The sequence below is a fragment of the Pundamilia nyererei genome, unplaced genomic scaffold, assembly GCF_000239375.1.
Source record: "Pundamilia nyererei isolate P.nyererei 1_Seehausen unplaced genomic scaffold, PunNye1.0 scaffold00030, whole genome shotgun sequence".
Classification (NCBI taxonomy): Eukaryota; Metazoa; Chordata; class Actinopteri; order Cichliformes; family Cichlidae; genus Pundamilia; species Pundamilia nyererei.
This window is the reverse complement of record NW_005187431.1, coordinates 674972-686108: the sequence shown is the minus strand read 5'-3', so window position 1 is coordinate 686108 and position 11137 is coordinate 674972. Positions and strand designations below refer to the sequence as shown.

The following is an 11137-nucleotide window of genomic DNA, read 5'->3' as shown; positions in this document are numbered from 1 at the left end:
CTGAGGAATTACCTTACTTACATTAGAAGACTCTGCCAGGGACAAGTTCCTCCTGATAATATAGCTCCTGGGATCTCTAGGGCATACAGATCCCTGGCAGGGGTTTGCTTCAGACATGTGACAAAGATGTCTCAGAGGTAAGCCATTTTTGAAGTTGTTCAACAGAGAGGAGGCCTCGAGATAGAACTAGGACACACTGGAGAGTCTTGGTTGGCTTGGGTAAGCCTTGGTGTCTCCCTGGAAGACTTGGCTGGGGAGACGGAGATCTGGGTGTCTCTTTTCCCTCACAACCAACACTCAGATAAGCAGCAGAAAATGGATAGATGGATGGATGTTTTAACAACTTTTAACTGATTGGTAATAAAAAAAAAAAGAGTTCCAGCCCTACCAGGATAAATAAGAAAGTCCTTCTGTTCATTATTTCACATGACAGTAGTGGTTAAATGTTACTGACCTTGTTCTCGTCGTGTGTGCGGGCTTGATGTTTTCTTTTTCAGCACCTACAACTTGTTTTTTATGAATGCATTTTTACTACTAACTGGTGAGAAACTATTTAAACAAACAGCATTAGCTTCCTACACTTGCCAGTGTCTTATTCCTCTTTCCTCTGAGTGTTGTGGCATTGTCATGTGTAAAGGCTTAGGATGATTACAAAATAATTTGAAAATAGAATAAGTGCGCAGAGCTTAAGTTGAGGTTTGTTCCATCTGTCAACATATGACAGCTGGAGAGCAATTTTCATTGTGGTACAAGTGGTTTTGTGGTAAATGTGCGCTCTCATTTATCTAAAATACATCCTAAGCTGTGGCTGCTGCATCATTATTTGAGCGGGCCGCATGGGTTACAATGTGCATTTGTTCCCAAATGAAAAATCTTTGACAAAATTTGAGTGACTTGAGTGCATATGTTTTGAGGAAAGAGGGCTTTTGTGGTGGCCTGGAAGCGAAATGTGTTTCTGGGAGAGAGGGAAGCATGCAGGGAGGAATTCAAGAAAACAAGATTTCTAAAATATTTGATTTTTGGGACTGATGGTATCGCTGATATTTGGGGGATGGAAAATACAGATATAAAGCAAATGTTAAGAGTTATACTGAAAAAAATGTGACGCCATTTCAGAGTTACCTCGAGCATTCTGCTTTCTGCATTCTGCTTTAAAATGTTTTTATATTGTGAAATATGCTGAAACATAAACAGCATACCAAACTTCTTTTTTTTCTTCCAGCTGTTCCTTTTAGGGTTGCCACAGCGAATCACCCAGCTCCATCTCTATCCCTGACATCCTCCTCTGTCTCACAAACCCTCTGTATCTCTTCCTTCACCACGTCCATGGATCATCTCTGGGGTTTTCCACCTGTCTGGCAGCTATATTCAACACCGTTTGTCCAGTATATCCACTATCCCTCCTCTGCACATGTCTCTTTTTGATGTATTCATTTCTAATCCTGTCCATGCTGCTCAGTCCCAAGGCAAATCTCATCCTTGGTGTTTTTGAAAACATTTTATGTTGGATATCCATCTTCACACAGCTCATTCCATTCATTAGGGTTTGGATTGAGTGCTAGGGGTACACTGGCTTATAATAAATAAATAAATAAATAATAAATGAATTTTAAAGAGTAAAGAAAGCAGTAATACAAGAGTCATAATAAAACACACCTTCTACAAGCCAGGTGACACGTGCAGAGAACATGCTCCTCACACCTTTAAGTAAAATGTACCGTCTGAAAAAAATAACAGGCCATTAATAATAATAAAAAACATAATAACAATACTCAGAAGTAGAGCCAGTACCCTGATAGGAGGAGTGAAACGAATGGATGGATGAGCATCCTAAATACATAAGCAATATTCCCCAACACATGAAACACTTTGCAGGGGATAAAGTGTCACTGTGACTGAAATGGATAACAATGTCAAATAAATATTCTTTACACCAAAACTTATTTTGGACATTTTTTTCTGCACAGCAAACATGTTAACAGAGCTGATAAAGCTGTACCTGTAATACTGGATAGGTACTGGTAATGTTAAAAATCAAATTTGAAAAATATATTTACTCTAAGTGTGATAAGAAGACAAAACAAAAAGCGTTCAAACTTGAAATTAAGGATTTTCCTTAAAATACTTCGTTTATTTATCTTAAACAGGTTAGACTCACTGCTTTAATTAAACCTGTTAGAAAAATCTCATCGGATATATCGACCTGTTTCTCTTGTCTTTGCTTTCTATTTGAGGGCAGAGAGCTGGTTCCTAACTGCCTGTGTGTGCGTTTGTAAATCACATTGAATTTAATTACATCGAGTGTTTCTTGAGTAAACCTGCCTTACCTCGCTTTGCTGTGGCTCACAGTTCCTCCTGCGCTCCCCTGTGCAGTCATCGTGCCATCCATGCGTGCACTTCGCGCAGCCGCAACCGGCTCGATCAACTTTAACTTCCCACAATTCCTGCGTGAAGAGGCTTCATTAACAAACAGCAACACACCGACGGAGCTAACATGTCAGACAAGAAGCAGACCGTAGATCTGGGCTTGCTGGAGGAGGATGATGAGTTTGAAGAATTCCCAGCCGAGGGTGAGTAGTTCACATGTTATCTGAGGTGTTGTTGTTCTTGTTTCTCTCTTCATTAGTTGTTGGAGTCCGTTACGTTTTTCTTTGCTGTGTCCTGCTGCAGTGACTCAGCTAGCCTAGCCTATTAGCTTTAGCATTAGCTAGCGAGCTAGCTGGAAGAAAAACGCCACAATTGTTCCGATTTAACCAAACACACCACTTCACCGAGCTCCCAGTAGTTTAATTCACCACTAAAATTTACTTACTGACTGCGCTTAGCTGTTTAAATATTATGTATACTTGAAGTAATTGTCTTACACCGCCAATGTAGCTAAACCAACAAGCTAAAGTGTTCAGAACTGGTGAGCAGATACTTTTATATTAAGGTTTTATTGCAAGCTTACAGCTGTAATGTTTCCCAGACTGGACAGGGCTGGATGAAGACGAAGACGCTCATGTTTGGGAAGACAACTGGGACGATGATAACGTAGAAGATGATTTCTCAAATCAGCTGAGGTAATCTGATCAGTCAGAAATTGTTCATTAAATAAAACTTTTTTTTTTTTTAAATCTCACAAATCACTTAAAAGCTAATGAAAAACTGTCCGATGACAAACAAAGACGTTTGCATAATCAGAATCGTTTTTGCACATTTCAGAATGCCAGTTTATGAAGTCCTTACTGTCTACTTTCTTGCCTTAATGTCATACTATATCTCCATCTTTATGCTTACATTTATTTGATCAAGTTTAGGGTCAAGCAACAGAAATACTCTCCGTTTTGAATGAAAATCTTTCTGTTTTAGCACATGTGGGACACAGTCTTTCTATTTATTTTAAATGGAACAAACCAACATTTGATCCACAGATGTTTCATATTTAATAATTCAGTCATCTGCTCTGCGTTTGTAGGTCATTGACGTGTTAACATTTGAATTTCTGTTGCTCTAAAAGCAGGGGTGCGTTTTTGTAACTGCTGTTGTGCACCTTTTTTTGATTTTGTTTCAAATGCCTGCCTAAATTAAAAGCTAGTTCATTTCAAACCACACCTTTATGTTAAACATAGGACTTGCTAATATTTCCCGTGTTTGTTATCTTTCTGCAAATGTTTCTCAAAACTGTTTCAGAAAAATGTAGATCATTGAGCAATTTCTGATGCAAAAACTACAAATAGTGCACTACTTTGGCCCAAAACCTCGTCCAGTAAATCTCTTGGCTGTCGAGAAAAACCAGGAAATCGGACAGCTGGTAAAATTTGCCCCCCTGGTGACGCTGGAAACTTTTCCGTGGTGCCTGTCGGAATAACATTACACGCATTGTGGTCGATCAGCGGTTACTTGTAAACCTAGTGGAGTTTCTATCAGATGTTTAATCGTTTACAAACATGCTCCAAGTCACTGTTTATCTATTAGTATTGTTTCTAAACCACAGGCGTTTTAAACAGTGGCCACAGTTTAACATCTTCAAGTTCAAAATCCACAGAAAATAAACAGAAAAAAAAGAGTGCTTTTGGCACAATAATGTGAAAGGTGTGAATTTTTAGGAAACAAAAGTTAAATTAAGTTTTTAGACTTTACCCTGGTTCCCACTTACTGAACGACCTACCTCCCCCCCCAAAAACGAAAAGTATCAACACAGGCAACATCATTACTTAGCTACATGTATGACTGCTGATACTATATTTCTGTTTATCAATGTAACTGTGAATCCTCCTCATATGAATTAGAAATACCACATACAGTATATAATGTAATCGGTCATGAAGAGCCTGATGGGTTATGCAGAGAGAAACTCCTATCAAACAGTTAACATTTTTATTTATATGCTGTCCATATGTAGCACATGGTGAGTAATTTTCCCTGATATAACATATTGCCTTTGCACACCACCAGAATGCCTTTTAGGAGCCGTGCATGCAATTCAGTCGATCTAAATGCAGCATGGAAGATGCAGTAACCAATAATGAACTTGCCTGGTGAGATTTGTACCAGTTTTGTGGCCTAGATCACCTTTTTTGACAGCAGGGCTCGTTTATATTTCACATATGTAGAAAAATATAAACGCCTCTAAAACGCAACAGACGAACAACATTTGTAACGTGCAAAAGTACCTTAGGTATGTTGAGTTTAGCAGAAATGTAATGGAGTTGGCAAATCTATGAGCAATCAGTATCCACTGATAGATAAATGGCTGCTTTGTTTTTATTTGAGTACCCTTTAGACAGTTATATGCTATTGTTTTATTTAGGCCAATTACGATAGCCATACTATTAAGTTGTTTCTTAAAGATATCATTATTGTTAAAGGCCACAGCTGCTATATGTCTATATATGTAATCATCAAATCCATAGCTGTATGCATTATGCAGTATTTATATATTTTTTTTCTTCTCATCTCCTAATGGTTCTTACAATCAATAGCAGAGGGTACTTATGCCTCAACCACCCACCTGTAATCATCTCTGCTGACTTGATCTTTCTATTTTTCTTTTCCTCCCTGCAGAGCGGAGCTTGAAAAACATGGTTACAAGATGGAGACATCATAGTGGCTGACAAGGCCTTTCAGTATTCGGAGACATTGGATATGGACATTTATAATTGAAAATTACTGGCTGACCACATACTGCAAGAAGAGCTCAGAAGATGTTAATTTGTTGCCCTTTTTTATAATTGAAGTTGATGGAAGTAAAGTGTTTGGAAGAAAGTGTTCCTTTGAGTGTTTTTCCTTTAATGTTTATGCTACAAATGTTTAGGTGACAGTTAAAGATAATTTCTGCATTACATTTGTGTTAATTTTATATTTGTGTGTAATGCAATCTGTAGACTGGTCCTAGCTCCTCAGCCTGAAGAAACCAGTTGGTTTTGAGTAATCATTAAAATATTGCTGAAATTCAATAGGCTGTAATAACTGCAGTCCCTGTAATCGAGGAAGAAAAGCCAGTGGCCAACAGTGATGCTTGAGCAAACATTCAGCCGGGGTTCTTTGGTTTCGGCTTGTCCTTGGGCAGCTCTTATTTTGTACATGCACTAAAATCCATTTTTCTAGTTGGTATAGAAGATGACTCAGGGTTTGGCTAAAATAACTGCAAATTACAGTCTTTGTAAGAACTGTTGATCTCCTCAGACGCACACCTGCCAAGTCAACACAATCTACCTGTAATGGGCAGCTTGTTATTGCCCTCTGACACTTAGTGCATTTATTTTGGACTGCATAAATTTGCATGATCTTACTCAGGTTCAAGTACTCAACAGATATTCGGGATCATTTTGCTTCAACTGTACTTTTTTAAAGGAAAATATTTTATGAAAGGCTCTGTTTATTGAAACTGTCAAAGCGATGTCTGCACGATAGAGGAAGAGTGAACAAAGTGTGCATGAGGGGAAAAAATAGAGCTGCATAGGCTGTGCACGGTGGAAGTACACACAATGCAAACAAGTGTAAGTGCGCTTGTGGTGCATGCTACACACATACAGAGGCAGTTCCTTTGCACTGTGCTGGATAACAGCCCCCTTCCCTCTCAGCCCCACAGCGCTGGGCTGAGTCCCTGAAGGAGAGATTATCCACTGCCGTGTTTGTCAGAGACAGGGAGGGGGTCTCAGCATGGGGCCTCCCAGCTTGCCTTGCCTGGGCCTGCCCCTACTGCCAGCCAGGCCCTTCTCTTCCGCTTGGCACAGCGGGGACTCTTGTACTGAACCAGAGGCCAATTTATCCCCGCCACACTCCCCCGGCAAAATGATTTCTCTCAGTGTTTTGTCGACTCTCGGTCCCAGGGTCCTAATGAGGTGAAATGGATGCCAGTAAGACCGAGGCTGCAAGAGCCGCTTTCATCCTGAAAACAATATCCATCCTCCTCCATGAGTGGAAAGTAACTTGGAAACATTTACACAAGCACTGTATTTACATACATTTTTTTTCTGTACTGTGGTGTATTTGCATTTTGTGTAACGTTATTCCCTTAACATATATTTATTGGATCAGTGTAGTGGCTATTTTGTCCTTTTAATATACACAACAACCTCAAACAGTTAAGCAATTTATAAGGGGAGGGTCACATGACGTTCACATACTCTTAAAAGATCTTAAATGTGTTTAATGACACACAAATTATCTCTGAGTCTGGATGAATGATAAAAACAGGACACATTAGAAAAATATTTTTCACGTCTGCGGAAAAAAATTGCATTCCATGGAAATTGTTGGCTTTTTTGAAGCAATTATTCGGTCCGATTTAAAGCAGCCCCTATTAGAAAAACATGATCAAACAAGTGAAAGGTCACACGCCCCCAAAAAACGTAAACTGCTTAATTTATCACACTTTAAGATTCATAAAACTAGAATTACAGTTTCCAGATTAAGGGCTAAAGATTAGACTTCTCACTGCAGTTTTCTTTTGTATTTTTTGAACCAGAGATATTTTCTTTACAATATAAAAGCATGTGGTGCCAAGATCTAAAGAGCTTTCCGAGTCCTCCAGAAAGAAAAATATTTGAAATCACAGATTCCAGTGTAAGTAAAATTAAATACAAGTGCTTCTAACCACTACCGTCTTTTCCAGTGCTGGTTAGTCTAAGCAAATAAGGTTTGAGTAATGAGATATGTTTGATTCCAAAAGAAGTCTCCAAGAATCCTCCGCCCCTCGAAAAAAAAGAAAAAAGATCACATGACCTGCAGGTAATGGACAGAGCGCCTCTGGGACTGAAGTCACAGATTTGTGAATCTCATCAGTTTCATGGTTTGGGGGACAGTTATGTAAAAAACTTTTTTTTTTTACAGAAGAAAATTGAAAACAAATTTTCTCCGTCACGATGACATCCCCATCTCCACCTTCCACCACCTTTAAGATAGCAAATTTCTATTGGATTGATAGATTTTTTTTTTCATTCTTAAGTTTATCATTAATTAAAGCTTTAAATTTCACCTAAACAGATTTGGACGTTGTTATTCTTTTATCTAATACCACTCAAGTATGGACGAAATAGCTACATTATAAATCTTATAACCGAACACTTCTAAATTACAGATGCTTACACACAAATTTAAATGCTTACAGACTTTCAATGTTAAAACTGGAATAGCGCTGATTATTTATGGTACAGGTCAGTTCAACCATCACTAATAAATTCTTATAATTGGTATCTAATTATGTCATTAGGTTGGGTAATATAAAACATACTTAAATTATGTATTGTGTCAGAAACAATTGGCGCGTATACGTTTTTAATGCACAGCGTCATACATTTGCGAGTAATTTTCAAACGAAAGAATTGTCGTTTTGTAGGAGAGGTTTCATTATTGATCAGTGAGCTCGTTATCATTCCTGACACCATATGCTGCTGTTTTAACGAAGCTCCTTGCATCTCAGAGCTACACAAAGGTGCTCTTTATTTATCCCACTACTGCCTCATTACACGCTCTATAAATGAAGCAATCTCTCACAAACATCGGTTATAACCATAAATCAGCCTTCCGGATATTGTTCCCAGGTCTGTTTACCAAATAAGTGGAAGTCAGTCAGTAAACATCAGTAATTATTATTTAACTGTTTATTAACAGTACAAGACTTATTACTGAAGTAAGTATTCTAAAGTATTGTGAAGATTATTATTTTTCTAGCACCCTCTGCAGGAAATAAAGCAAGGTATCATGTTCCATAAGCTTGGACTCAAACATGCGGGATGCCCCAATCTGTTTATGCCCATAAGGGCTCTGGGCCACATGATTATTCTAAGGGCTGGGAAGTCAGTGAAGTGAGAGAATCGGTAAGTGAGAGCAACAGAGGACGACTTGTGACCATTTTGTTTGTGCTGAGAGCGTAAGATTGGTCCCTTGTGTTTGGCGCGGTGAGAGGGCCTCCGTGGGCCCTCGATATTCAACCTCACACAGATCATCAGGCTTTTCAGCGTCTCTGTTCTGGTTCCTCTTTGATCTTTTTTAATGACGACTTTAATTTGCGCTAGCATTTCTTTTTTAAATTTTTGTTGTTGTTGTTCCTTTGTGACCCACATGATTCACCTTGACACTGTGGCTGATATTGACTGATGTGGGGTAGAAGTGAATAACAATCTGCTTGAAAGGATTGCATTTGAAATCTTCTGAACTGTAAAAGACCATTACTGTCTTTGCTTCTTTATATGGATATCCTCATAAGGTCTAGGCTAATACTTTAAAGAGATTCAAACCAACAACCGAATACAAGAAATTCTGCGAACAGAATTTTGCGAAGTCTTTTCCAATGCCTAGATTCTTCGTAAAGCTTTTTTTTCCCCTTATCTGCAAATTGTTTTCCCTCAGCCCACGCAGTTCTGAGACCACATGCAAGAGAGCAGCCAATGGAACTGTGGTGAGGACTATTTCATAACGCTTCATGTTGTGAGATGGCAGATCCATTGTTCTCAAGGCCCACAAGTCTGTGGGCGAGAGTCCCCGCTGTGTCTACACTGAAGAAACACACCAGCCTCCCAGGGTATATTTTCCTCGCTTTTCTGCAGACACCGGAGGCTACTGTGACCATTCCAGCTCTCTCTCTCCCACTGCTACAGGCCCTGCACTCCTCTCTTCGCTCCCTTCACTAACCAGCCGGGGTGAAGACGAAGCTGTCGCTGCACAGCTAGGAAGCATGCAGCTGCTACTATAATAGCCCTAATTGCATGTTTCTTTTGTTGGGCTGAAATTAGCAGTGGGGCTACAAAACTACTACTAAAAACCCCCAAAAACCTCCAAGTAAAGATGGCGGGGTGTGTGTTAAAAAAAATACACAAAAAAAAAGACACTCGGGGGTGCGCTCACCACTGAGAATGCCAACCCATTGCAGAATGGCCCACACCTGTATGCTCGCACCCCCGCTAAAGTAAACACAGATAATAAGGTATAATTACTTTAGAAAATAATAATGAGTAGCAACCCTCAAGACCCCCCTCCTCTCAGTGACAAAGGACTGCCTGTTTTTTGTGGGGGGTGAAAGAACCCCAAAGGACGCTGGCGAGTGCCCTATCAAAAGACCTGAGGGCCCTACTGAGGGTCCCTTATAGGACCGTCATCAGTGTCAAGGAGGACTTGGGCTTTTAAGTCTATTCTACCCTAACTGCCTCAATTAAGCAGTATGGACTGACCACGAGCTACTTTTTCAGCTCCATTCATCCTCATCAAAGTGATCCCCAGTTGTCCAGAATGGTTTTCCCACTCTCTATGAGATCTGAAGAAACTCGAAATTTCTACTGTGGATCAATTTATGTAGCTCCAAATCACAACAACAGTTGCCTCAAGGCACATTATAATCACTAACATGACGTGTAATGAAAATAAAAATGATTAAGCATCTATATGTATCTGTACATAAGAAAAGACCAGAATAAGCCAGATCTTCTTCATGGATTCACTTCTGCTGCAAGGTCGTAATAACGCACTGTGTTAGAAGACAGCAAATAGCATTAAAAGAATAGGATAAGAATAGGGCCGAGTCAGCCGGAAACAGAATTCCCCTCAACTTTTGCATCTGTGCTGTCTTCACACAGAGGACTGAAAAAAAAAGAAAAGATTGTTGTGTTAAACTAAAAGTTAAATATTTGTGGAAATAACTTTATGTTCTTATTGGAAGAGAATTAGATTACAATATTTATACAACTCTCATACCAAGCAGCAGGTTTGCTTATCTTGGTGCAAAAAGTGGTTTTATGATTTTATCATAAAATCCAAGCAGAGGCACCTGCAAAGCTCACTAATAAGCATGTTATATCTTAACAACGTTTCAAAAGAACATAGTTTAAACTCAGCATTTTGCTGTTTCAGGAGTGGAATGTGTCTTGGACTATTTCTTGGCTCTCAGCAGTTGTTCGGCAACCAGAAGAGACTCCAGCCAAAAATAATCTGGCACTATGTGTCCAGTAAAATTGCTAATTATGTTTTCCTGCTGTTTACTGTCTACAGCCTTAAACTAAGAAACTAAACAACTTGCTGTAGCTTTATTTTTAATGGACAAATATGAGAAATCACATTTAAATCCATGCTTTCCTTTTGATAACTTGTCTTTTAGCTTTGTGGATGTGTGTCATACAATGTCTTGATGCTGATCTATCAGTGCAGATTTTACTATACCTTATGAAACTGAGGCCGGCAAAAGCCAAATTATTTAAAAAAAAAAAAAAAACATCAGCCAACAGATCTCTAATAATTACAACAGTAAGGAGCAGTTTAACTTGACAGGTTGACCCAAAATTTCATAAACGTTACTGAAGGGACCACCTAATGTGGAAATATTTCCCTCCACTACACATAGAAATACCAGATACAGTATCTGGCCACATTTCAAGTTTTTTTCTCTTTGACCCTATGAATTTTTATGAGTACCATCACAGCCCAGCTCAAAACGTGCATAAACTCGTCCGAGCACGGGAACATGACACTGGAGAGTTCAGGCGGTGTGGGATCACGCCATGGCCTCACTGTCACTTAAATCTGTCCAGATTTTAACCTGATATGACATGTTGGCACACCAAAAGCAATAGATGGGTATGTTTCAGTTTAACGTTACTCTTATGAAAACACCAGACTTTGGTTTGATGTCAGAACAGATTAGGAGTGGCCCGGTTTGGTCCTG

General features: G+C 39.2%; 1 protein-coding gene across 1 annotated transcript; it reads left to right on the top strand.

Annotated features, from left to right (window-relative positions):
- Window positions 1-2330: 2330 nt before the first annotated feature.
- Window positions 2331-5438, top strand: sem1 (SEM1 26S proteasome subunit). The gene is made up of 3 exons (XM_005728748.2): window positions 2331-2570; window positions 2969-3062; window positions 5047-5438. The coding sequence occupies exons 1-3, from the start codon at window positions 2495-2497 to the stop codon at window positions 5087-5089; spliced, it is 213 nt and encodes a 70-aa protein (XP_005728805.1). The 5' UTR covers window positions 2331-2494; the 3' UTR covers window positions 5090-5438.
- The last annotated feature ends 5699 nt before the right edge of the window (window positions 5439-11137 follow it).

Bases quoted from the DNA above. Each gene is read 5' to 3' on its own strand.
- sem1 (XM_005728748.2), top strand. From the start codon at position 2,495: ATGTCAGACAAGAAGCAGACCGTAGATCTGGGCTTGCTGGAGGAGGAT. The intron at 2,571-2,968 runs GTGAGTAGTTCA...AATGTTTCCCAG, and splicing joins TGAAGAATTCCCAGCCGAGG to ACTGGACAGGGCTGGATGAA. The intron at 3,063-5,046 runs GTAATCTGATCA...TCCTCCCTGCAG, and splicing joins GATTTCTCAAATCAGCTGAG to AGCGGAGCTTGAAAAACATG.